The sequence below is a fragment of the Ammospiza caudacuta genome, chromosome 7 (genome assembly GCF_027887145.1).
Source record: "Ammospiza caudacuta isolate bAmmCau1 chromosome 7, bAmmCau1.pri, whole genome shotgun sequence".
In the NCBI taxonomy this organism is placed as follows: Eukaryota; Metazoa; Chordata; class Aves; order Passeriformes; family Passerellidae; genus Ammospiza; species Ammospiza caudacuta.
This window is the reverse complement of record NC_080599.1, coordinates 37,517,413-37,541,236: the sequence shown is the minus strand read 5'-3', so window position 1 is coordinate 37,541,236 and position 23,824 is coordinate 37,517,413. Positions and strand designations below refer to the sequence as shown.

The 23,824-nt window shown below is 39.9% G+C and overlaps 1 protein-coding gene across 1 annotated transcript; it reads right to left on the bottom strand.

Annotated features, from left to right (window-relative positions):
- Window positions 1-1,258: 1,258 nt before the first annotated feature.
- On the bottom strand, window positions 1,259-23,784 carry CFAP57 (cilia and flagella associated protein 57). Its single transcript, XM_058808085.1, has 22 exons — window positions 23,592-23,784; window positions 23,195-23,511; window positions 21,607-21,890; window positions 21,273-21,438; window positions 20,179-20,331; window positions 18,970-19,109; window positions 18,135-18,300; window positions 17,644-17,757; window positions 16,930-17,142; window positions 16,123-16,296; window positions 14,737-14,898; window positions 14,152-14,307; window positions 12,000-12,093; window positions 11,079-11,269; window positions 10,509-10,682; window positions 9,090-9,248; window positions 8,559-8,702; window positions 7,339-7,455; window positions 6,164-6,298; window positions 5,937-6,080; window positions 2,041-2,167; window positions 1,259-1,756 (listed from the first exon to the last, which is right to left on the bottom strand). Exons 1-22 carry the CDS (start codon window positions 23,782-23,784, stop codon window positions 1,590-1,592), a joined length of 3,690 nt encoding a protein of 1,229 aa, XP_058664068.1. The 3' UTR covers window positions 1,259-1,589.
- Between the last annotated feature and the right edge of the window lie 40 nt (window positions 23,785-23,824).

Genomic DNA, 23,824 nt, shown 5'->3' with positions numbered 1-23,824 from the left:
AGGGATATTAGGAAAAGATTCTTCTTATTTAGACAAGTTGATTTCATTTCTCTAAACCACAACTATTGAAGCAGTGTGGTGTATGATTCTAGCACTCAATTTGTCCTGACAGAGAGAGGAGAAAATTATACCACACGAGAGCCTAGCAAATTAAAATGGGTGTGTCCTGAAAATTTTAGAGGGAACTAGGTTCTAAAATATTTACTAATTACATTAATTACATCCTCTTTCTGTACAGGATGTATCAAGATGATTATATGGGGAGGGGAGGAGGAAGAAAAGGTGTTAAGCTAGCCCATTAACAGACCATTAACTTCTTCCTTTTGCTCCTGTGAAACCTGTGCTCCATACAGATTAAAGATGCAAAATGGAAAAAAAAATAGACCAAAGAAACTTAATTCCACATTCATGGACAAAGCATTCAGCTGAAGTCTCCAAAATCATTGGAGCTCATGGAACCATCTATTTTGCCATGGTATTGCCCTGGAAATGAGTCTGGTATTCCTGATGGTATTGCAGCTTACATGTTACCCAGCCCTGGCACCACCTTCTTCTGTATAATATTAGGAGTATATTAAAAGTACTTATCACTTTTCCACAACTCAGGATAGGAAATGAAACAGAAATATACTGGCTGCTGTAATGCCATATAGTTCCATGCTCAAACAGTAGCTCAAACTTCTGATAGATGTGAAATAGTCCTCAGTGGGACAGTGTGTCATGCAGTGACAACAAAAGATGAAAAATTTGGGGGTTTTTGCCCCCTCATTATTAAATAAATGACTCCCTGCCTTTTTCTGTGTATGAGTACTTTGCAGAGTGACTTATTAGGAGAATTTCACTGAAAAACTAAAAAGGGATTGCAGATGTTGAAAAAAAGACAAACAAAAATCAGTTTATCAAAGTTATAGGACTTATGGCATAAAGTTTGGACTTTATTCCAGATTTGGGGAGTTTGAAACTGGGCTGCCTTTTTTGTCCTGCTGAAATAATTGTAGCAGATGAGGCAACACATCTCTAGACAGAAAGCAGAGGCTTTACCAAGGGCTCTAGCTTGTGAGTGCATGAGTCAAAGGTTGTCCTCACAAGGTAATTGATTGTTAATCTGTGACTGGATACCTGCTTGGAATAACAGTGACATTGGTCTTAAGAGCAGCAGTCCTTTGTATGGACATAGGCAATTTAATATTGCAAAATAAAAGGCTGATGTTGAATTTTGCAGCACAATGACACCAAATTAGAATTCTAGCAGAAAAGGCTTACAGTTTGACCAGCTCTTCTGGATTAGGACACATTAGTTTTCAAGAGAAAGATGAATATCTAGTATGAAGACACAAAGATTAGTCTAACACTAGCATGAATTTATTTTTTATTTTTTAGGCTTCTAAGGGCAGATTTCAGGAAAGTAGAAGTGTTCAGAGCTCTGATTGTTTAATAAATGCTCCTAGAAGAAGAGTATAGGATGATGTAAGTCTATGCTGTTGCATTTCTGATCTTGCCAGGAGGATATAATAACATAAGGCATCCTTGAACCACATCAGTGTTGCTGTGTCTTGTGACTTCTTCCCACATTCAGGTCAGGAAGGTTTCTAACTGAAAGAGACTGAACCTGGAGAGTTCAGGGCTTTCCCCATCTCCTGGACTTGATCTCGCAGATATTGAATTTCTAGCTGCTGCATTTCTATGATTTTTTCACTTTCCATCTCTGGATTCAACCTCAGGACAGCTGGGCCTGATGGAAGTTCAGCGGAGGGAGCTAGAAGATAAAACAGAGAGGACATAGTACAGTAACAAAGGTCCAGCTCATACAGCTCTTGGGCATGAACAAAGGAAAGAATCTTTCAGGGCTGAAGGAGTAGATCTAAATAGTAAGAATCTGCAGGAGTTATCAGCTTCTACAATTAACATTAAAATGTACCAGGTACCACCAGGCAGACAAGTTAGAATGAAACACAGACAGTAATAAAATTGTTCACCAAGGACCAAAAGAGCTTCTGCCATGAGTACTGACAATATGGAAAATATACAAGAGCTATTCACCTGTGTCTTGAATTGCCTTTTTGCTCTTGTTTAATCTCAGTGCTGACTCGAGGTTGTGCACCTGCGCGTTGGCCACCCTCAGTTCTTGCCTCAAGTCATTAATTTCCTTAATCAGACTCATATTTTCCTGCAAAAACAAACATGCTCTATAAGGAAAGGCACAGGTACTATCTGGCTGAGCAAGATGTATCTTCATATCTTTGAGAAAGACACTGGGAAGTATAGAATCAGTATCACAAGCAGGTGCTGGGCAATCAGGAGAGTACACAACATTTCAGGTAAGATCACAGTAGATGTGACTCAGTACATGACAGTATTCAAACCATGTTAGCTCAAAAAACCAATATTTGTTTTGCTTTTCTGACTGCAGCTGCACTCCAAGGTATCATCTTCCTTGCCAGTTCCAAAGGGAAGCTCAGGGCCTTCCTAAATATATCCAATTAATTCAGAATTAATGCAAAGAATTCCCATCTCTCCCTCCAGTGTGTATTATTTTACTTTTCATTTGTCACTATGTGTTTGTTCACTTAAATTATCTTTATCTCTTTGGAATTAGTCAAAGCCATCTTCATTAGTTCTGACAGACATTACTTTTCCACACACCTTCCAAATTATTAGAAAATCTATAAAGCATGTGGAGACTTGAGGTACCTACTGCTAACAAGCTGTTATAAGGAAAAGTTGACAATGTATTAATCTCTTATTCTTTTTTTAAGTCCATTTTTAGCCCATAAGAGTTCAATCCTCTAATTCTTTAGTAGCCTACCATGAAGCATCTTCCTGAAGGAGCTACAAAAGTGACAGTAAATATAATTTACCTATTGTTGCAACAGATTCAAAGACTTAGCAAAACCAGTATGGTTAATACTATTTAAGGATGATAACACTGCTGCTCATGATTTAGAAACGGGAGCACCATTAACTAAATATTTCTTTTCTGTATTCAAGAGAGTGAAGTACAATTGTATATTTGCCTCTTACAAGGACATTGAAATAACACATCAGTAACTAGGGCAAATGTTGAACAGCTGCCATCATACTTGAACCAAGAATAGCAACTATTTCAGCTACCTGAGGTGTGTTTTTTAGAACTTTTGGAACACAATGGCAATATTTCAAAAAGATAGATGGCAAAAAGGCATGTTTAGGCTACCTCACAATACCAGTCTCAAGCAGTAGGGAACACACTGAAACAGCAGGAGATAAGAACAAGGATAAATGAAATTTTTCCATGAAAATGGTGTTTTCAAATCTTATTTTCTACTTTTGTTTTAATGATAATTTTGGTCGATAGAGATAATTATGTTGCCACAAAAGATTGTGCAAAGCATATGACTCAGTTCCTTTGAGTATCCTTATAAAGTGTTGGCACCACACAACTGCAGTCTGGTCAGAAGTGAAGCACAAAGCCCACTGCACCTCTCAGTATGTGCCTGCACTCAAGGTTGGCAGCAGTAGCTCAGGGCATGTGTGGGGCAAGATTATCAAGACTTCACACTAAGACAAGTAGAGCAGCTGTGCTTTAGCTTCTCCTCAGCTGAGAATCACTGACTGGAGGAAGAGTGTGGGATTCATTAAGTTCTGAACTTGTTGGGCAAGAAGATTTGCTCTTGCAGTGCTTATGCTGGACTATAAATGCAGCAGGAGTTGGTGTGCTCAGGCAGCTCTAGAACTGTAGTATTTTGCTGAGTCTGACTTCTCTAATGCAAGCCTTTAAATACAGATGAAAATTGACTCTATGCATTTATTCCAGAGCTTGATCCTGAAAGAGCACATGAAGAGGGTAACTTCCAATAATCAGTCAAGGTAATTTTCTTTTGACCAGCTTTCAGGGTTGGGTCATAACATTTGCCTTTAGGTGTACTTTAGTCATGAACACCTTCATATGTTCATTCCAAGTGATTACCTGCTGCTGTGAAATGAAGATCTTGCTTTTGGTCTATCAGAAAATACAATACAGAGCCTTTTGATGAAGCAATCTGGGTTATGTAAAAATGTCTTGTTTGGTTTGCTTGATGCTAAAAGACTGTTGGTTGACACTGCTAATATTTTCCTGAAGAGGCCTTTTCTCCAGAGAGATTAGCCTTTAATTCAATATTTACATTCTGACAGAATGCTTGCACTGCACTGCAACGTCACAGAATGGATATATAAAACAAATGTTCATAGGAAAACTCATTGTCATGGGAGGTTGTGTCAAAGAACCAATTGTTTCAGAAAAGGGACTGATCAAATGCATGGATAATGAGGCCATCAGGTACAATGACATTTCATATGGATGCAATCTACAGTCTAGGAAGTCCCTACAGTGCTGACTGTCAGACAGGTAGGACATATAGAAAATTTCATCCTATATGGGCTTCAGTTTAAGCAGCACTACTTCAAGGTTATTCAGTGTCTCTGTTTTTATGTATCCAAAGAAACCATTACAAATACAGAAGGCTGGAGGAAAAACTAATAGCTGAATAACAGGCAACTTTTCAACTGGTAAGAATAACTAAAATTATCTTGACAGTTCTAATCATCTGTTGCAGCAGTCACTAGTGGAGTGTACCTATGAATAATCTCTCAAAGAGGAGGACATAGCTCTGAAAATGTAACTGCAACTGAGGAATAATAGAAATACAGAGCTAGAAGACTGTCAAGATGTCATTTGCTTTTTCAAAGTGAATCCTCACAGAAGTTTGTCTAAACTAGTCTTAAAAGCCCCTGTGAAAGACTGGAAGGCCATGATAATTCCTGCTGGTTATAAAATCTCCTTAATCTACTGGACTTCAGAGAACTGCTTTTTCTTTGAAGAAACCAGGCTGGTTAGAATCTTTGATATCTTCATCTTCCAGATGTTTTATTAATTTGGTTTTAATCATAATTTCATTTTAGGCTTACTGATCCAAGACATCAAGTATTATAATTATGAACACCATCTGTCACCCTATTCCAGTAAGGAAATTCTTCAGGTTATTTTCTGAACCAATCTCCTTTTGTTCCAAGGGAAACATCTATCTCACAGAAAGAGTAAAAAAAAAATTAAAATAGCATCAAGGAAGAAGATTGCTGCTGTCTAGCCCTGAAGAAGCAAATTATGAATAAATAGCAAACAACAGATGACTTAGGAGGGATGAGATTTAATGATCCTGAGGAAGCATAATAAAGTAACAATGTAGAAAGGGCTACTGAGGGGAAAAGGAAATGCTGACTGAGCAGAAGGAGAGCATGTTAAGAAGAGACTAGAAAAGCTGTCCTCCTAGGATGTCTGGTGTGGAGCTCTAGGTCCTCCCACTCCAGATAAAAACAAATTGGATCTTTGACCCCAGCAGTCACGAGTTTACTTTGCCTTGTAAGAAACAAGGATTCTGAGCAAGAGATCTTAGTACAAATAGACATATTCCCCATCTGTTTCTGAACTTCCTTGAAAATTTTGGATGTGAAAAGCAAAAAGTTATTCTCAATTCACACCAGTAGGGATGGACTATGTGGACAAAGAAGGTTTTTTTTTTACTTTTCTTCTTCCAAAATTACTTCCTAAACATTACTACATAGCAGATATAGCTTGGCATCCAAGCAAGGGCAAATTGACTATAATGGCAATTATAAATACTGTTTAAAACAAAAAGTAGGTACATTAATTTCCTTTAAAACATCCATGCAACAGAAGTTCCCCATCTCCTTTTAGGGAGTGGGAGATAAGCAAAAGCCATTTCTGACTTCCAAGATCTTGCTCTTTTTGTTCAGAAAAGTTAATGGAAGCACTTGAAAAATGTAGGCATTTCTGGCAAGAAAGTCAACCAAAACTATTTCAAAGTCCTAAGAAGTCATAACAGAAAGGTTAATAAAGTCTCTTTTGTGCAGGCATTTCCTTTGTTCCCACTCCACAGCACAAGGAAAAGGCTGATTACCTGCACGATGCGCATGTAAGCAGTGTGCTGTATTTCCTTATCCTTCATCACCTTCTTCCTCAAAACTGCCAAATTCCTCTCGTTGTGCTCTTGCTGTTTCTTGTACTGCTGCTGCAAATCTCCATCTTCTGCTTGAGCCTCCACCTAAGAGGGCACAGCATGTTGTCTCAGTAATGACACTACCAGACACAGTCATAGGCAGGGAGAAGGCAAAGGTCCTGACTCACCACGTCTGGCTGATGCATATACTTGGTGTAGAGCTCACGGATACCGTCTTTCATTTTTTTGGAATCGTTGATGAATCTCACACAATTATGAAGATCTGCCTTAAATCGTTTGATGAGGGTTTCCATATTTTGCCTCTGCAAGAACAATGCAGTCACATTCTTATTTGGTTCGTCAGAACACTCCATTGTGCAATTTTCTAGAAAGTCTAGTGGAACTCATGAAAACTCTCATATACTTTCTTCCACTTCATTAAAAAAAAATAAATTAACAACTCACTGGGAATGTAAGCATTATGTGTTGAACAACAGTCATAGATTTTAGGAATAATAATAAGCCAAGATACTTTATTAGGTAATATCAGTGACAACCTGCAAAAATGACAACTAAAAAACAGTGGCTCATTATGCTATTGCCCACTGTCCTTTCCTAAACCCAGAATCACAGAATATGCTGAGGTGGGAGAGACCCACCAGGATCATTGAGTCCAACTCAGCTCTGCACAGGACATCCCCAGGAGCCACATCATGTGCCCGAGAGCATTGTCCAAATGCTGTCCTACCTTCTTATTTAGAAACAAGAGTTAAGGAGAGAAGGCAAGGGACAAAACATATCAGACACATGCACAGCTTGCTGATTTCACATCAAGACTGCCTTCTCATTCTCTCTTAGTGTCTGCCAGGCCTCCCTACCTGCTTCCTCACCCATGCTCTCATGCTTGCTAAGCTCCTCCACCTTCCCCTGCAGTCCCTTTTCCTCCCTCATGTCTGATATGCTGTCAAACAAGGGGTCCTGGACTCGTCCATTAATGAGACCTTCCTTTCTGTTATCCTACTAATGCCTAGGTGGTATCCTACATGCTGCTCCTGTTTAGGCCAAGTGTCCCCAGATTTCAGGATTGGGCAGGAACACGTAGTTCAGCATTCACCTCACTGTTTTCTTAAACTCAGGACAATATGTGTTGATTCATAAATAACTGGATTTTTTAAAAATATGAATGCTCTAAGCTGGTTGCAGGCTTGAAAGTTTTGTGTCTCTGTCCCCCCCGAGCAGAGACTCTCCTGGTCCTTGGACACAGCAGCCCTGCAGTAACTGTTTGCTCAGATTAATGTTTCACCAGTGTTGTGTCCCCACCAATGCCATTCTGGGGGACCTGCTTGGTGGGGGTACCCCATACCTTTTCCATCTCTCTGTGCACCTCTCCAGCAGTTGCCTTCTGTTTCTGCTGCAGCTGGGTGATGTTCAGCTTCAGCTCTACGCTCTCCTTGCGGAATTGTTCCAGCTCCTCCTCCATCTGAAAGGAAGCGGGAGGAGGAAATCAGGGCTAGAAGGAGACGTGAAAAAATAACACATAACAGGAAAAACAGAGGCTGGAAATACAGACTTGAGGGAATAGGTCCCCCTTCAGGTCGAATGGCAACATGAGAAACGTCAATTTTGTAACAACACTGCCCTCTGTCAGAATATACAGAAACCACAAAAATGAATGTGCAACTCCCTGCTGAGTCACATTAATTTAAATTATGTGATACCCCTTACATTCCTTGAGCTGAACGGGAGCTCTACCGTTCCATCTGAACAAAAAATGGATGAGGAGGAAATGGACAGTCAATACTGGAAACAGTAAGGGCAACAATAACTAGACCCTGATACTGAAAAGAAACAAATAGATTGAAAACTGTGGGTAGGTATGCAGAACACACAGGAAAAAACAATAAAGGTGCTAAAGCATTTACTTATGGCACAAGATGGTGACCAGAAAAGACAACAGGGATTTCATCTTGCTAGTCTGAAGTACATACAAATCGTTGATTAGTTTGCATTTTATTTAAAAGACTATGTCACCATAGTCCTAGTTTGATTGAGTTAAGGATACATCTATGCAGAGATCCAAGTAAGCTTCTATCATAAATAAGTTCCCTCAATGAATCTGCTGCATGCTAAGTATGAATACATTCAAATTTCCCATGTATCAACTGATGAATACAATTTGTCCATATACCTAACCCCTAGCAGAATTATGTTTGCATAAATCTGCAACATTTCTGAGAGAAGAAATGTACTCTTTTCTGCCAGATCAGTAAAAGCAGTGTCTTGCAAATGCTATAAGGCACATGGAGGGCAACCACGTAAGGATAAGATCTATTTTTAAGCAAAATTTAGAATTACATACAGGAACTGAAATAACTATGTGGATCACTGGTAGCATGTGATAGAAAATTAATTAGCTATTTTCTACAGATATTTTTATTAGCTGCACAGATATTGAATCAGTGCTATGTATCCTTGAAAGAAGTCAAGGAACAACCAGGGTGGACTCTTTCATGGACTTGTTGGGTCATGTTTGTATTTAGACAATGGGCTTAGTAGCAGAGGCCAAATGAGAGTGTTACTCACCTCACTGATCTGTTTCTTCATTGTCTCAATATCATTTTCACGTGACTCTATTTGCTTCTTAGACTCCTCTATTTTGTAACTCAGTACAAACTTGAAATTTTGCAGTTCCTGATTTTTCATTTTTAGCTCATATACATACTTCTCCTGGAAGAAATGGGTACAGAGATTTGAATCAGAGCCAGCACTCTCACACAGATCCCTAGGACAAGATACAAATATGGAAGAGACAAAACCAGCAGTCACAGATCTTGTGGAAGATTGAACTCCAGTTGCAAATCTACAGGTTAGATGGGAAGGGGCAAATAATGCTGAGCCATCTACAGATCCCAGAACAGGGGATGAGAAGGTCAACATCCTGAACTTGAGCTCCCCAAGAAAAGCTTAGAATGCCAACTAAAAACCAAAACCCCAAACTGGAGATCACAAATTCATTAAGTTGAAGCTGACTCTTTAGTCATGTGATATTATCACAACTAATAAGTATCTCTAAGGGATGGGATTTTGACCTCATCCAACTGTCTACTTTCTCACCTTCTCTAGGATAGTTTCAGTTCTCTCTTTAACATCTGTCTTTAGTGCCAAGATATCTTTTTCCAGTGATTTAATGATGTCTTGCAGCTTCTGCTGTTCCAGTCTCATTTCCTCAATATCCCTGTTTCGGTCCTTGAGCTCTTTCTGTAGGCTGTTCAACTAGAGAGGCAAACTAGTGAGAACTTACCAGTCTCCAAAAGCTGTGCACAGCTTGGTCCTCCTGTTCTGTAGGATACCTTGTAGACAGTGTGGATAAAAGATATCAAATTAAGATATGAGGAAGGAGCAGCTCATAAGTTAAATGCCTCTAACTCAAAAGGGGGTTGAGTATCCATTCTGCTTTTTCTGTATATTCTGACGAGGGAGGGAGGGAGGGAGGGAGGGAGGGGAGGGAGGGAGGGGAGGGAGGGGAGGGAGGGAGGGAGGGAGGGAGGGAGGGAGGGAGGGAGGGAGGGAGGGAGGGAGGGAGGGAGGGAGGGAGGGAGGGAGGGAGGGAGGGAGGGAGGGAGGGAGGGAGGGAGGAAGGAAGGAAGGAAGGAAGGAAGGAAGGAAGGAAGGAAGGAAGGAAGGAAGGAAGGAAGGAAGGAAGGAAGGAAGGAAGGAAGGAAGGAAGGAAGGAAGGAAGGAAGGAAGGAAGGAAGGAAGGAAGGAAGGAAGGAAGGAAGGAAGGAAGGAAGGAAGGAAGGAAGGAAGGAAGGAAGGAAGGAAGGAAGGAAGGAAGGAAGGACTAAGATCTGCAAAACCAAGAAAGTTGGAACCAATGAATGGTACTGGACAAACTGTAAGGATACATGAAGAAAACCTTGAGGTCTAAAAGACAAAGAAATTAAAAGGACAGTACCATGATAGTAGAGGGTATGAAAAGAACCTCTCTGTCTCCAGATAGATATTGGAGGAAACAAAAAACAAAAAAATGTCTCTCTAACATCCTTAGGCAAATGAAATACCCAGACCATAAGAGAGGTAAAATATTTTATGTCTCCTTAAAAATTCCAGTAAAGCAAATAAAAAATGATGATGCAAACAAAACACAGGGATTATTGCATCGAATGAAGCAGTAGAAATATTTTACTAATACAGCAAAGTATTCAATGATAGAAAAATTAAGAGTTCATTTCTTTCCTGTCATAGGACGAACAATATTATTTATAGTTCAAAACTATGCAGATCAGAGAAAGTGTACTAATAAAAACATACCTCCTTTATCATCTATCTCTAATCATATCAGCAATACAATCAGCAGACAGCTTCTTCTTCTGTCCAAATACTCTAAACATTCAAACTAACCTACTGTTCTCATATGAAATGCCACATATTTACAGACTAGATAAATGGACTAAACTGACATGCCATTAATCACATTCAGTCCTCAGTTCTAGGTCTTGTGAAGCTCTGATACTAGCACAGAATAAAAGATACCCTTTTATTCATGACTCCTATTTCTCCTTTCAGTTGGATGTTGGACTCCTTTTCCTCCAAGAGCTGTTTCTCATACTTGTCTTTCAGCTCGAAGATTTCTTTGTCTCCGTCTTCATAAATTTGTTTCTCCATTTCTTCATGTGCTTTAATCTGCTTCATCATACTCTCCTTTGTCTGCAGTTAAGGAAAACAAACATTAGAGAAGTGTAAGAGACCAATAAAGGAGGGAAATAAAAAGTTATTTGTTACTGTGTTTCTCCTGGGAGAATCTATGTTTAGTGAAATATTCAGTTGCAGCAATATAATCTAAGATAACTTTTTAGTGGATTAAAGCAACTTTAGAAACTGATAACATACACATTGAGTTTTTTGTTTTTGTTTTTTTTTTAATTTAATAATTCTTAAGACTTGAAAGCTTCAAGTTAGGAATCTGGCCCAAATACTAACATCAGCAAACTTGTTCTGCAAGAAATCACAAACCAGTATCACTTAGGATCTTTTAAAATTGCTGGTTTTGATGCAATTAGAATTGCTGTTTCTTCCAGGCTGTGTGCAAATCAAGCTTCCTACCTCTTCCAGCAGAACAGATTTATGTTTCAGTTTTTTCTCATACTGTTCTTTTAGCTCTGCCACAGCCTTCGTTTTGCTTTCCTCCAAACTGTGCAATTGTTTCTCATATTCCTCCTCCATCTTCTGGGATTTCACCTGAAGCTCCTGGTATTTCTCATTTTCCATTGAGAGTTTCTGACTACTGTCAGATTCTGTTAACAGGAAACATATGGAATGGATACAGCTAATAGAAAAGAAAACTGAATCCTATCCTTCTGCAGCTATCACTGCCTTATTATTTACTGTTTTTTTCACAGCGGGTTGCAATAAATTACAAGTAGAAGTATTTAATCACTTTCTTCATCAGATATACAGGGGCTTTAGACTCTGTAGCCATGCAAAATTGACAACTAATTTAGGCATTTCCTTGGGATGACAACCATGGCAGAGCTGTATAAGCTCAACTGCTACAAAGTATGAGTAGGCAATGGAGTCATTTATCAGCAGTAACAAATCACCAGAACAGGACAATATTCACCTAAAAGCTCAAAAAGAACATGAGTCCTTGGTACTCATTTGCAGTATTTTTATCTTGACTACAAATCTGGAGTCCAGGTATTTCCAGGCTGTGTGCACCTCATTGCTGAACTGAATGATTGCACTGTTCTTGCACAGTGAGCTGTGCATAAAATTAATGAAGAAATTACTAATCTCAAGTAGAATTTGAAATTACTAATCTCAAAGACACAGGGCCCATGTGCATGTTCTCATCATAGGCACATGTATGGCGCAGTTTAGACACCCATTTGGTCTGCACCAAATACCTACATGACATACATCCATTTTTCTTTACACCTCTGCTCTAGTAATCCCTCCCTGTCACTTGCTGTCAATACAGCATTCCCCCCAGTTTCCAGTTACAAACATTTGTTACAGTCTAACCTAGCTGTTTCACCTCCTTGGCCTGTTTATCTATCAGCTCAGACAGTTGAACCTCGTGTTGTAGCTTCTGTTTTTCTTTCTCTTCCTGTAAAATCTGGGATAAAAAATAAGAAAAATACATTTTAAGTTGAAACTAGACAAAGCAATGTCCAAATTGTTTGTGCTATTGCCCTTGGTGAGGAAAGCAGAAATATGTTTGAAATCTCTCACCAAAACTGAGATGCCATGTGTCACTAAAACAAGTTTTCCCACATATTAGTTTGTTTTGACAAGTTAAGCTAAGGAAAAGCAGCAAACAGTGTTCATATAACACAAGTTACTGATCGTAATCTAAAAAGAAAAGTTTGTGAGCTACAAAAGCCTCCACTCCTTTATGTGTGCCTGCCTGAGGAGAATTTGCAGTTCCAGAAATTATTGTCCACATATTAAAGTTCAAGCTGCTTCCTGTCTCACTTGAAGCAACTTTGAGGTCCTAAAATGCTGACATTTGCATACTATGACATAAACCTAAGCAAGAGTGAATTTTAAATGCCATTTGCTTGAAATGTCAGCCTACCACTGTAAATTACTTAATCTTCTATAAAAGCACAAAGAACTGGAGCAAGAAAATATCTGAGAAATTTCCCAGAGATGCTAGGAATTGTACCATAGTTACAATATTTTCACCTTTTTCTTGCAACAACTTCATGGGTCTTTCATAAACAAAAATATTCCATTTGTCTGATGGATACAACTAGAAAATTTAGCCCTTTCAGTCTAAAGCTGTCATTCAGTTTAATCTTAACATGTTACTGATACTTGGACAGGAAGTACAACTTGCCTGCCTAGAGAATCATATTCATCTTCAAAGGTATTTGTTTACAAGCTTATAATCAACAAGTCTAGAGAATTTTCAGTGTAGCTGAGATTATTATAAATATATAGCCAAGCACTACTTATCAAAAGACCTGAAGAATCTCAGAAAAACACCCAGCAGAGATAAAACAGAGGTAGAGGAATCCACAGAGGAATTTAAATGGTTTTCTTGTACAAGGTTAGGTTCTACAAAAGAGAGAAAAATAGAAAGGTTTAAACTCAAGTGATTTAGACAAAAAAAACCACAATGAGACAAGTCAAAGAATCTGAAAAAATACTCGAAGAAAACATTAAAATGAATAATTAAACCTCCTCAAAAAATGAATATCAAAAACCTACTGGTACAATTGTAGGGCCAAAAGACAAGAGAGGTATAAAGAGAGCACTTGGAAATTACAAACCTGTAAAATACTACAACTAGTAAGTCACCTGACAAGCTTCCATACCGAACTCCTTTATGTGGAGTCAAACAGAAATACTGCTTGAAGGTACTATGCATAACTCAACAAAATCAGCAGTAACAAATCACCAGAACAGGACAATATTCACCCAAAAACTCAAAAAGAACATGAGGTTGACAGGACTGAATCATGTGATATATAATCCCTTACTTTGAGTACTGCCAAAGAAATTATTACCGGATCCCTTGCCTTCTACATATAAAAGAAGTCCAGAAATATAACAAATTACAGGTCAGAAATCCAGTGTGTGCACCAGTCAGATGGACAGAATAGCATTATCAGACACACATAAACAAGACACTGGGAAGAATTATCATAGCCTTTGCTTTTCAGGAGGGCCCTGCTTCATGACCACAAAGAAATCAATAAGCACACAAACAGAAGACATGCAGGGAATAAATTTTACTTTTGTTTTCAAAAAATATACAAGAAACCTCAGCAGATGTTCTTAAAAATCTAAGCAGACAGGACATAAAGAAGGCAGCATTAAGGAAAATAACTGTTAGATCCTGCAGCAGCTGCAGTCTTATATGGAAAGGAGCTTTTAAGGCACAGTGCCATTTCTACTACTGATCCTCAGGCTCAGGCAGTATTTTTTGTGCTGGTTTTATGTGGAAAATACTTACAGGGTACCTAGGAGAACTCTTGCATCCCCTTGTACGTGTAAGATGCTTAACTCAAAGATAGTTTCATGCTTTATAAATACCAAGAACATCTTAAACTGGAAAGGAATGATTCCAGATGCTGTATGGCATTTCTACATATGTAATGCAAGCTTGAATTCAACTCTTCAGTGAAAGATTTCTTAGTATTTGGTTCTGCAACATGAATCATACCTGGTGTTTAGCTTTAAGGAAGTCTATTTCCTGAGTGAAATTCTCTTCCAATGATTTTATTTTTTCTTCGCAGTATATGTCCTTGAGACGTAGCTCGTACTCACTTTCTGTCTGTAGATCTCTCACACAGTTCTGCAGGTCTAGTATTGCCTGAGTCTGTTAGGACATGGATGAGAAAACAGTTTTAAGGGAGGGAATATTTGCTCTTAACAACAGCTTGTTAAGGATGTTTTATTTACATGCACATATTTATGAACAACAGCCTTCACAGAGAATCTTCAGACAGACGACCAAGAAGTCCTAGAACTAAAGTTCCTTTGCTATCTTAGAAGATAGTTTATAGCAATGCATCTTCTGACTTCTCTATTCCATTAGAAGTGCTTTCAAGAGATTGGGGAAAGTGTTAGAGAAAAATCTAATCCACACTTGCTGTTTGTACAATGCTGTTTGCATATTGACAAGCCACTGCAGCAACTGGCTGTAACCTCTTTGACCAAAGCCATACTGGACTGGCTGGTAACAAGCATTATGCAATTGCAATTGACAGAAATCATATGGTTTATGTTCACAAGTTGCTCCTCCTACCTTCTCATCTATATCTGATCTCATGATCAACACTTCCTCAGCATACTCGAGTTTCTGCTCTTCTTTCACTTCCCCAGGTTCTTTATCATGCACTCTCCAGATAAATACACAGCCATCCTCTGAGGCAGTCAGCAGAAATTGGTCATCACTTGTTACTGTCATCTTAGAAGGAAGAGACAACAAAATAATAGAAGAGACATGGAAGAATGGAGATACAATTTTATTTTACACCACATTTTTCTCCCCACCCCCATACTCTCTTCATTTCTACCCCAGAAATTCAACAGTGGAAATAATAACACTGTCCCACTACCAACATTTTGATTATGTTTCCTACTCCTGCTCCACCCTGGTTGAAATAACAAAGGGAAGGGAAAGAATATGTGTAGATACTGGATCTGCTTCTGGTCTCAAAGCCATAGCAAGATTTTTGAAAACCTGAAACAGAAAAGACCTAGACTATTATAGCACAGACAGGCCATTTATATGACAACTCCAAAGGTCTCTAGTGTTTTTCTTTGAGAAGTTGTGTGAGCAACAGATGGCTAAACGTTTTCTTTGAAACTACAACTAAGCTCACCAAGAACTATGTAGTAATAACTGCTGCCACATCCTCCAGACCTCCTGTGGCTGCCTGATCTTGCATAGAGTACATGGGAGCTGATACAGCTTACAGCTGAGGTGAGAGTTACAGTAATTGAAGTTCATATTCTAATGTTGGACTGTGTGGGGATAAGTCTGGGTGCTGTAGTTGACAGTGGTACTTAAAATACCAAATTTATGACCAGCTTTAACAACACAGAACATGTGGCTTCCTGGAGAATGGAGACCTACCAAAGCACACTGAGGGAGCTGGCACAAGTGCTCACTGAGACCTTTCAGTCATTTGGCAGCAGTACTGGCTCACTAGAGAAGTCTCAGCCCTCTGGAAATGGGTGAATGTGATTCCCCTCTACAAGAGAAGGCGGCACAGGAACCATCCCTGGAGATATTTAAGAGATGTGTAGATGTGGTGATTGAGGACATGGTTTACTGTAGACTTGGCAGTGCTGGGTTAACAGTTGCACTTGATGACATAAAAGCTCTTTTCCAACCTAAAAGATTCTATGACAAAATTACCTTCCTCTTTCCAGAAGGAGCTGTATCAAAGTTCTCCATCCAATATGCCATGTTTTGTAATCTGGTGTAAGCCACTTTTCAGTCAACAGCTTATTCCCTGACATATCTAGAGACAGAACTCCTATGAATGCTGTGCTATTCGTTCTCCATGTGCAGACTCAGCCTTAATTTTAACATATTATGCTACAAATTGCGAAGGAAAATCAGCCCTAAAAAAGGAGCTGTGCGCAGCTGGCATTACAGGGAAAAGAAAGAACTCTGTGCTACCTTTGTAACAGCACCTGCATGGGCCTGGTACTCGCTGAAATTCTTCTTCTGAGTTAATGGGTACTTCATAGCTCGAATTGTCCCCAGGGAGGTCCCAACAAAAACCAGGCACCCGGAACGCGAGACAGCGACAGTGGTGTAAACAACGTCACGGGCAGGCACTTCATGCTTGATCTACACATCAACCAACAGCACAACCATCACACAAACCTCACATTACAGCACATATTTGATTACATACTGCATGAGCAATTGTTATACCTCTGCCTGCAGAACATAGTGCAGTTAAAAGAATCTATATATCTATGGAAGTATAGTCTCAACAGTAATTAGTACTAAGTTTTCTACATTGAAAAAAATTTGTATTTAAGATAAATATTTAGATATAAAATCTCTGTATTTGTTATAGTTACCAGTATTAAAATTTCACGCCAAGCTGATGTGTGATCTAAAAGATGTAATGGTTTTCACATACAATTTACTACGTTTCTGGAAAAAAATGCAGGTAGATACAGTGGTAGATGAGATACACTTGTATTTCAGCAGAATAGTTGATGCAATATTGCCTAGCTAGTTTGTTACTTGGATTAGCAGATTTCTAGGTGAATGCAAGTAAAATGACAAAAACATAAAACTACAACAAAATCTCAGGTTTCATTGTAAAAGACATAACACAAAAGTGTCAGTAAATACCACAGCTTTCAAAACCAGACTGATTCCTATTTACCAAATGGATGCTAAGGAAAGCAAAGCACCAGTACCCTCCCCAGAGAATGTAGCAAAATCCAGGAGTGTTTCTTAGCTCACCGAAGACTCTGAAATTTCTTTGAGAGTTTGGTCAGATCCAACAGCAAAGATAATTTTGGCATCATAAGTCAGGGAAATGCTGCTGTAGATGCAGGTCTTGAGCACACACTCTGACTCCTTTTTACCTGTCAACAAATTCCACTTATACACAGCACCATGTGTGTCACAGGAGACAAGTTTAGTGTCATCTGAACTCCATTTAATAGCATGTACCTGGCAAAAGTAAAACACACCAAGGAGCTTGATGTTAGATTACAGACATACAGCATGGAGTCATTGTACTGCTAAAGCCATGACAACTTCAGAATCATACTTCAAAGTCTTACTGAAAAGCCTCTAAATGTTTCTCAACCAATTCTATTTTAGCATTAGAAAAAACCAAAACCAGTAAGAACTACTTCGTGAACACGCTATCAGGAAAAGGTTCATTTCAATATGGAGTAGTAGATTTTATTTTTATAGTGTATTACTGGGATATTTTACTTTGTTCAGCCAGCTGAGAACTGTTCACTTTCAATTTAAGGGCAAACTTTGCAGGTGTATCTAATGCATGAACATTTTGCCTTCTGACCAATGAAAACTAAGTTTTCTATTTCTGTTTTTACATTTTGGGGCCATCTCAAGATCCAAAATTGTACTTTACCTCTTCAAAATGCATCTTATCAACTAGTTATTATGTTAATAAGTTGTAGTGTGTAAGATTTGTTTACTTACCATCCCAGTATGTCCTTTCAGATTAGTAACATTCTGAAAGGTGATGCCAGAATAAATTTGAATCACATTTCCATTAACTATAGCAAAAAGATGGCCTCCATTACTGAATGAGCACTACAAAAAGAACATAACCACCCATTACTGTAGATGGAATGGATAAAAACACTCATGCATTGAATTTCAATTACATCCTTTAATATCAAATTGTTGCATGAAAAGAAAACTCCCATTACAGTTTTCTTAATCAATGCTTTCCCCTTTAAAATTCAGTTCTGGAGTATTTCTGAACAAATTATCCCTTCTGCTGCTTCCCACACTTACACATCAGCCTCTGGGACTGTTCTCCAATAGTTAAATCAATTTCTCTAAGCTTTGATATAGGACATCATATATAGTACTAGGATGTATTGGAGAAGTTTTTATTTTCTGTCATGTTCTTCAGCACTCTGCTCCACATAACTACCCAATTTCATTTTTGCACCACTCCTTACCTCTCTACACTTTTTCACAGCAAACTCCTTGAAAACATGCATGTCCTCATACAGGAGACTTATAAATCGTAGTTTGTCAGAAAACCCAACCAAACAGAAAAGGCCAGTGGGATGAAGGGATACTGTGTGTGCTTCCTCCTGATATTCCTTACACAGCTCCAAAGTGCTGAAAGAGAAAAACATTGAGCAGTATGGAATAGCACAAACTCCCCATTGCACACTTGACAGGATATTATCTGGCCCAGCAAGGATGCCTGCAGCTAAAATCTGACTCTGCCTTGTCCTTGAGGAAGTGTGTTGTTGTTTGGGTAAGTAATGATCACAGGGATATTACAGGAAACAAAAGCAAATTTGACTTTCTGGTTCACAGAGAAGGTGTGGGAGGTGCAAGAGCAAAACCTTGTGTACTGTAATATAATGAAGAAGGTAAATGAACTGCTGATTGCAATCCTACACAAGCATCTCTTGAAATTTGTTTTTCCCTCCAGGGAACCTCAAGAGCTGGAGTCATTTTGCTTAAGATCTATGCCTAAGAAGCAGGATATGGGGCAACAGTATCTTAAGACAAAGCTAAATGAAAGAGTTTTTTCCAAAACACAAGGAGTCTGACACAGAAATAGCTTAATAGAAAAGGCTTTGTATTCTTTTGGCACCAGTTTTAAAGGCACTGCATATTCACACTCCCCAAATCATGTCAGTAATACCATTTACATCCCACACCACACAAGAATTTTACCAGAACAACACTCTCATTCATATGAGATTGCTGCTGTTGCCTCCTAAATACAATATACAAAAAAGCAAGAGGTAATAACAAATACAAACAACTCTTTACTTTTTCTTGTAATTCCAGATGCGGACAGATCTATCCAGGGAACACGTAGCAAGGATGGGTTTCCAAGTACACATGTCCAGACCAGTGATTGAATTAGAATGCAATGGGAAATTCATATATGAAAAATAAGATATCTTCTCCTGAGAAGGAATGAGAACATTAAGAAATCACAAATATTTCATTGCAGGCAGTAAGGCAGAGTTCATTTTTACATTTATACATTTTTCACTTATCTCTCATAGGTCTTTGCATACAGTTGTTGAATAGATTTCAGGGAACCACTTCATCCTTTCACTGCCCTGGTCTGAACATAAAAATGCTAAAGGCCTGACATTGTTAGTTTTAAGTTCAGAATTAATAATCAAGAAAAGTGATGCAGGGCAGAGCTGTGAGAGTAGAACATAATTGTAGGTATATAAAAAAAGGCAAGTTAGATAAATAAATATAACTGGACCTGCAAGAATTCAGTTAATATCTTCTGGTCGGGCAGATGCTAAAAAAAAAGTCAAGTGCTGAGTGATAGAAAACTTTACTAGGATGACTAGCTACCACATGTTGGAAGTGAAGCACCAATAAAATGTTAGGCTGCATGTGGAAACAGAACCCCTAACTACAACCCCTCTTCCTGTAAAGATCTTTCCTTATGTCTGCACACAGGTTAGGTACTCAATTCCATAAAAGTCTATTTAATGATAATACATTTTCCACTTATCCTTGTATTATTTAATTCCTTTAGAGTAGGGAAGGTTTTTCATTATGTTTTTATTTCACAGAGAGGTTCCACTTCTAGCTAAGACGTCACCAACTATCATTTTAGAGTAGAATGAGATTCCCATGGCTCTTCCAGCTTTATCATTGCAATAAAGTTTCTGCCTGTTAAAGTGGAGCATGGACCACAGAGTTACATGGAGGATATCTCAGTTAAAGCCTTAGCGAAGTGGTTCAGCAGTAACAGGCACTCTTTAATGGTCTTAAGTGTTCTTTATCCTTCTCCTGAATAGCATCAGGTACTCCACAGGGAGGGAGCCTTGAGCAAGGGGCTACAGAAATACTGCCCTCAGAGAAGCACAGTGAGCACTTCAGATCTTGAGCAGTAAGGGTTAATTTGAAGGATTTAATGAGAACACATCACAGAAAACAACACTGAGTAGCCTGTATCATTACAATACTGGACATGAAAGCTGTGCAATGTGACTGAACTGCACTTACCCTTATAAGTTTGTTGGAGAACATAGTAAACATGTAGAGCTGATTTTTATTTGTGCTAACAACCATCACTTCCTCAGAGGGGCTGAAGCATATCCATGTAATGTCCTGTCTGCTTGACTTTTTGGGGTCAGTGCTGAACAGGTCCTGAGGCAGCTGCACAAGAAAGGCATCCTGTGGGATGTGCCAGGTTTCCATATTTTGGTAGTAGGCATGCACACACACAAACTTTTGCTGTAATGCTCCTCTAATAAGCACATACATAATATCAGCAAGACAATCTGGATATTTAATGGCATATAAATACTGCAAGGCATGCAATAGAGGACAATCTAATGGTATTCATAACATTACAGCTGAAATAAAGTATCAGGGGACATTTCAGCAGTAATATGAAGTACTGCACTAAACAAGAATTAAAATGGTAGTAGAAAAATATCAAGAAAAAAAAACCTAGCAAGTGTCAGAATGAGAACTGCCTAAAAATTGTGATTAGAATAACAATTCTTTGTAATGTATGATTAAGGTAGATAAGTCTTATTAGAGGATCTCATGCACAGGGAAGATCCAACCTTTTAAAATGAGAGTATGAAGTCTTGACTAGTTCATTAGAGTTAAATGTTCTTATCCAGACATTTCAGTAGGTCAATACATACAGTTTGCTATAGAACATTTAGAAGGATTATTTAAGAGTGCATAGGTCTCATGACAGTTCTAATAAATACTTGAGGGAGAAAAGCTTCTCCTTGGAAAAAAACAAGCAGCCAAGCTCTTCAAAACTGATGTAAACTATCTCTTAGTCCTGAAAGTCTCCACAAATAAAAGTTTCTTAAAGGTTTCCTGAAGTTTAGCAGCCTCAAAGCACATTTTATATGTGGGAAGGAAACATACAGAACTAACATGCAGAAGGTCATCAGGCACTATCAGTGTGACCTTTGGCAACTCCATTTGACATCACTAGGATAGTTAGCTAATCCTTACAATACAGTTTAGCAGTGTGCTAAAAATTATTATTAATAACTAAATCAGAAACACACAGAGTTCTCTAAACAGGGTTCTGCTGCATAATTGCTTACAAAACCTTTTTCCCTCCTTACCCAGACTTCTTGTCTCTCCTCGTAGGCCTCCTCTTCAGAGGTCTTCTCAAACAGAAGAACAACTCCTGGGCTAGGTGAACATGCAAAGCCTTTGGAATAGGCTGCAACTGCAGATATTTGAGGCAAAGAATGCTGTTGTAAACTGGTATCTTCAAAGGCCGCTCCACTAGAAACACCAGAAATGCAATTAGGAAATGCATAAAGACTTAAAAATAAAGAAGCACAAATCAAAAAATGCTTAGCAGCAACTGACAACATGAACTGGACAGGAAGGAAGGAACTAATCTGCCTGCAAAAGCATGGAACTATTATTAATAACATTGAAGAGATTTACCTCTCATATTCTTCTGTTGTACGTTCTTCTTGTTTTCTGGGTGGTTTCCTGTACTCCAAACTTTTCTCCCAGCGCAGGTCTCCAGTCTCAAACAAGCTAAGTTTGCCTGTGTCAGTGCCACATATAACTTCCTCCGCAGACAGCCAGGCATGGCACAAGTAGTTTTCTGGCTCTCCCCTTTGTAAATTCATCTGCTTTAAATATCCTTCACTGTACTTGAAAAGTTTAAAATAGCCATTTCCAGTGATACAAACCTGGGTATTGTCTTGAGGATTAAAGCTCACCTATGGAGCAAAAAAGAGAGGAAATATTTTTTCCAACTATGTTCACAAATAAGTAATTATTATACCTGTTCTGAAGACTTTCTATACCAGATACAGGAAAACAAACAAGGGAAGATGGTTCATAGAAACATACAAGGATACCAAAGAGAGTAAGAATTAGCCACCATAACTACATACTGCAGTTTTCTGCCTTTCAAAAGTGTGTCTATTAAAATTAAATTACAAAAGTAAGGCCAAAATACCTCTTTACTACTGATGAACAAATTTTTCCAGTAGCAAGCTTCCTGAAAAGTGGGAGACCATTTGTTCTTAAAAAGCCAGGAATAAGTTCTGTATTCCTGTGTTTCAAGCTAACAGTATGTACATGAATTCACATAATTAGGTGTTTATTTGTGAAAATGATGGAATAGGCATCTCAATATTCAACATGGATAGGAAGGGTAGTTTGAGTTAATTTTTTATGCTTTACACAGCCAGAGTCTTTACACTCCCCTCTCCTTAGGAACTGAGCTCATGAATTCAGTGGTTGAGCCAACCTCTGCTTGTAGCTGTACCCCAGAAAAAATGTCAGCTGGAGTTCAACCAACACATGGACTGAAAGTAAGTGTCAGACCTCCCTGCATGAACGAATCTAAAAAGGGGCACCCAAACCTGGATGCAGAAATCATTTGTGCGCCATCAGCCTGCTTCTAGTCACTCTTCTCCTCTGCTCTGAACACAGAAAACTGCAGGAAGGAAAAGGTGCACTGAGAACTTCCAAAAGTGTGTTGCTACTACTGGGCACAGCCCATCTATTTAGTGTGTGCTTTTGCAGGGACACAAGGGACACATTGCACACTCACTGCCTGTTATACTGGCCTCATAACATAGATCTCATGTGATGTAAGAGAAACTCATGTGATACAACAGCTACAGACATGAGAATGTCTATTATGGCTCAGTGCAAAACTTTATTTAGCCTAGCATCCTATTGCTGAGGGAGGCCAACAGCAGATGTCAAGAAAGGTCAGAGAAATTGTATGGATTCTACAGTGTGGAGCCCTCTCCTCTTGCCGTGGATAAAAAGCCACGTGGCCACGGGAAAATGCACTGCGCACACGTCCTGAAGGATGAACACATGTCCAACTCGCACCTGCTACTTGTTGAACTAAATTTTGATCGTTTTATCCAAAGTTTTGAAAAGTGGAGTATGGTCTCGAAGAACCAGTCAGCTGAACGGGAGTGTTAATAGCGATGGGCAGGGCCGCTGGCACGGCCCGGGCTCGGCAGCTCTGGGAGCCGGCGGGGTTGGAGCGCTCCCTTACCTGGCAGGGGCCGTCACCCGCGGCCGGGACGCGGACGGTCGCCACCAGCTGCTGCTTCTCCCAGAGCCAGCAGGCGAGGTGGCCCTCGGGGGGGGCCGTGGCGGCCGCCAGGAGCTGGCTGTCGGGGGAGAAGGCGAGGGACACCGCCTGCCGCGCCGGCTGCTCCTCGGCGGCCAGCACCTTGCGCCGCCGCGCCCGCTCCGCCGACAGCTCATAGACCGCCAGCACCGGCCGCTCTCCCGCCGCCTCCGATAGCGCCAGGAACCGCCGGTCGGGGCTCACGGCCAGCGCCTGCACGCCCCGGCTCTTCTTCGTGCCTGCGGGGAGCAGAGCGGTCAGGGCGGGCCGCAGTCGGGACCGGCACCGGGGTTAGGGGCGGGAGCGGGGTCGGGGCCACCTGGGATGAAGTTGTGCCACTTGTGATCGATGTGCAGCCGCAGGCAGCCCGCCCCCGCGGCGTGCAGCACCACCCGCTCCTCCAGGAAGCAGACACCGCCGGCCACCCGCGGCCGGCAGCCGAACACGGCCACGGGCAGCACGGCCGCCGCCGCCGCCGCCGCCGCCGCCGCCGCCGCCTCCGCCTCCGCCATGCTGCCGCTGCCGCCGTCGCCGTGGTGACCGCGGCCCCGG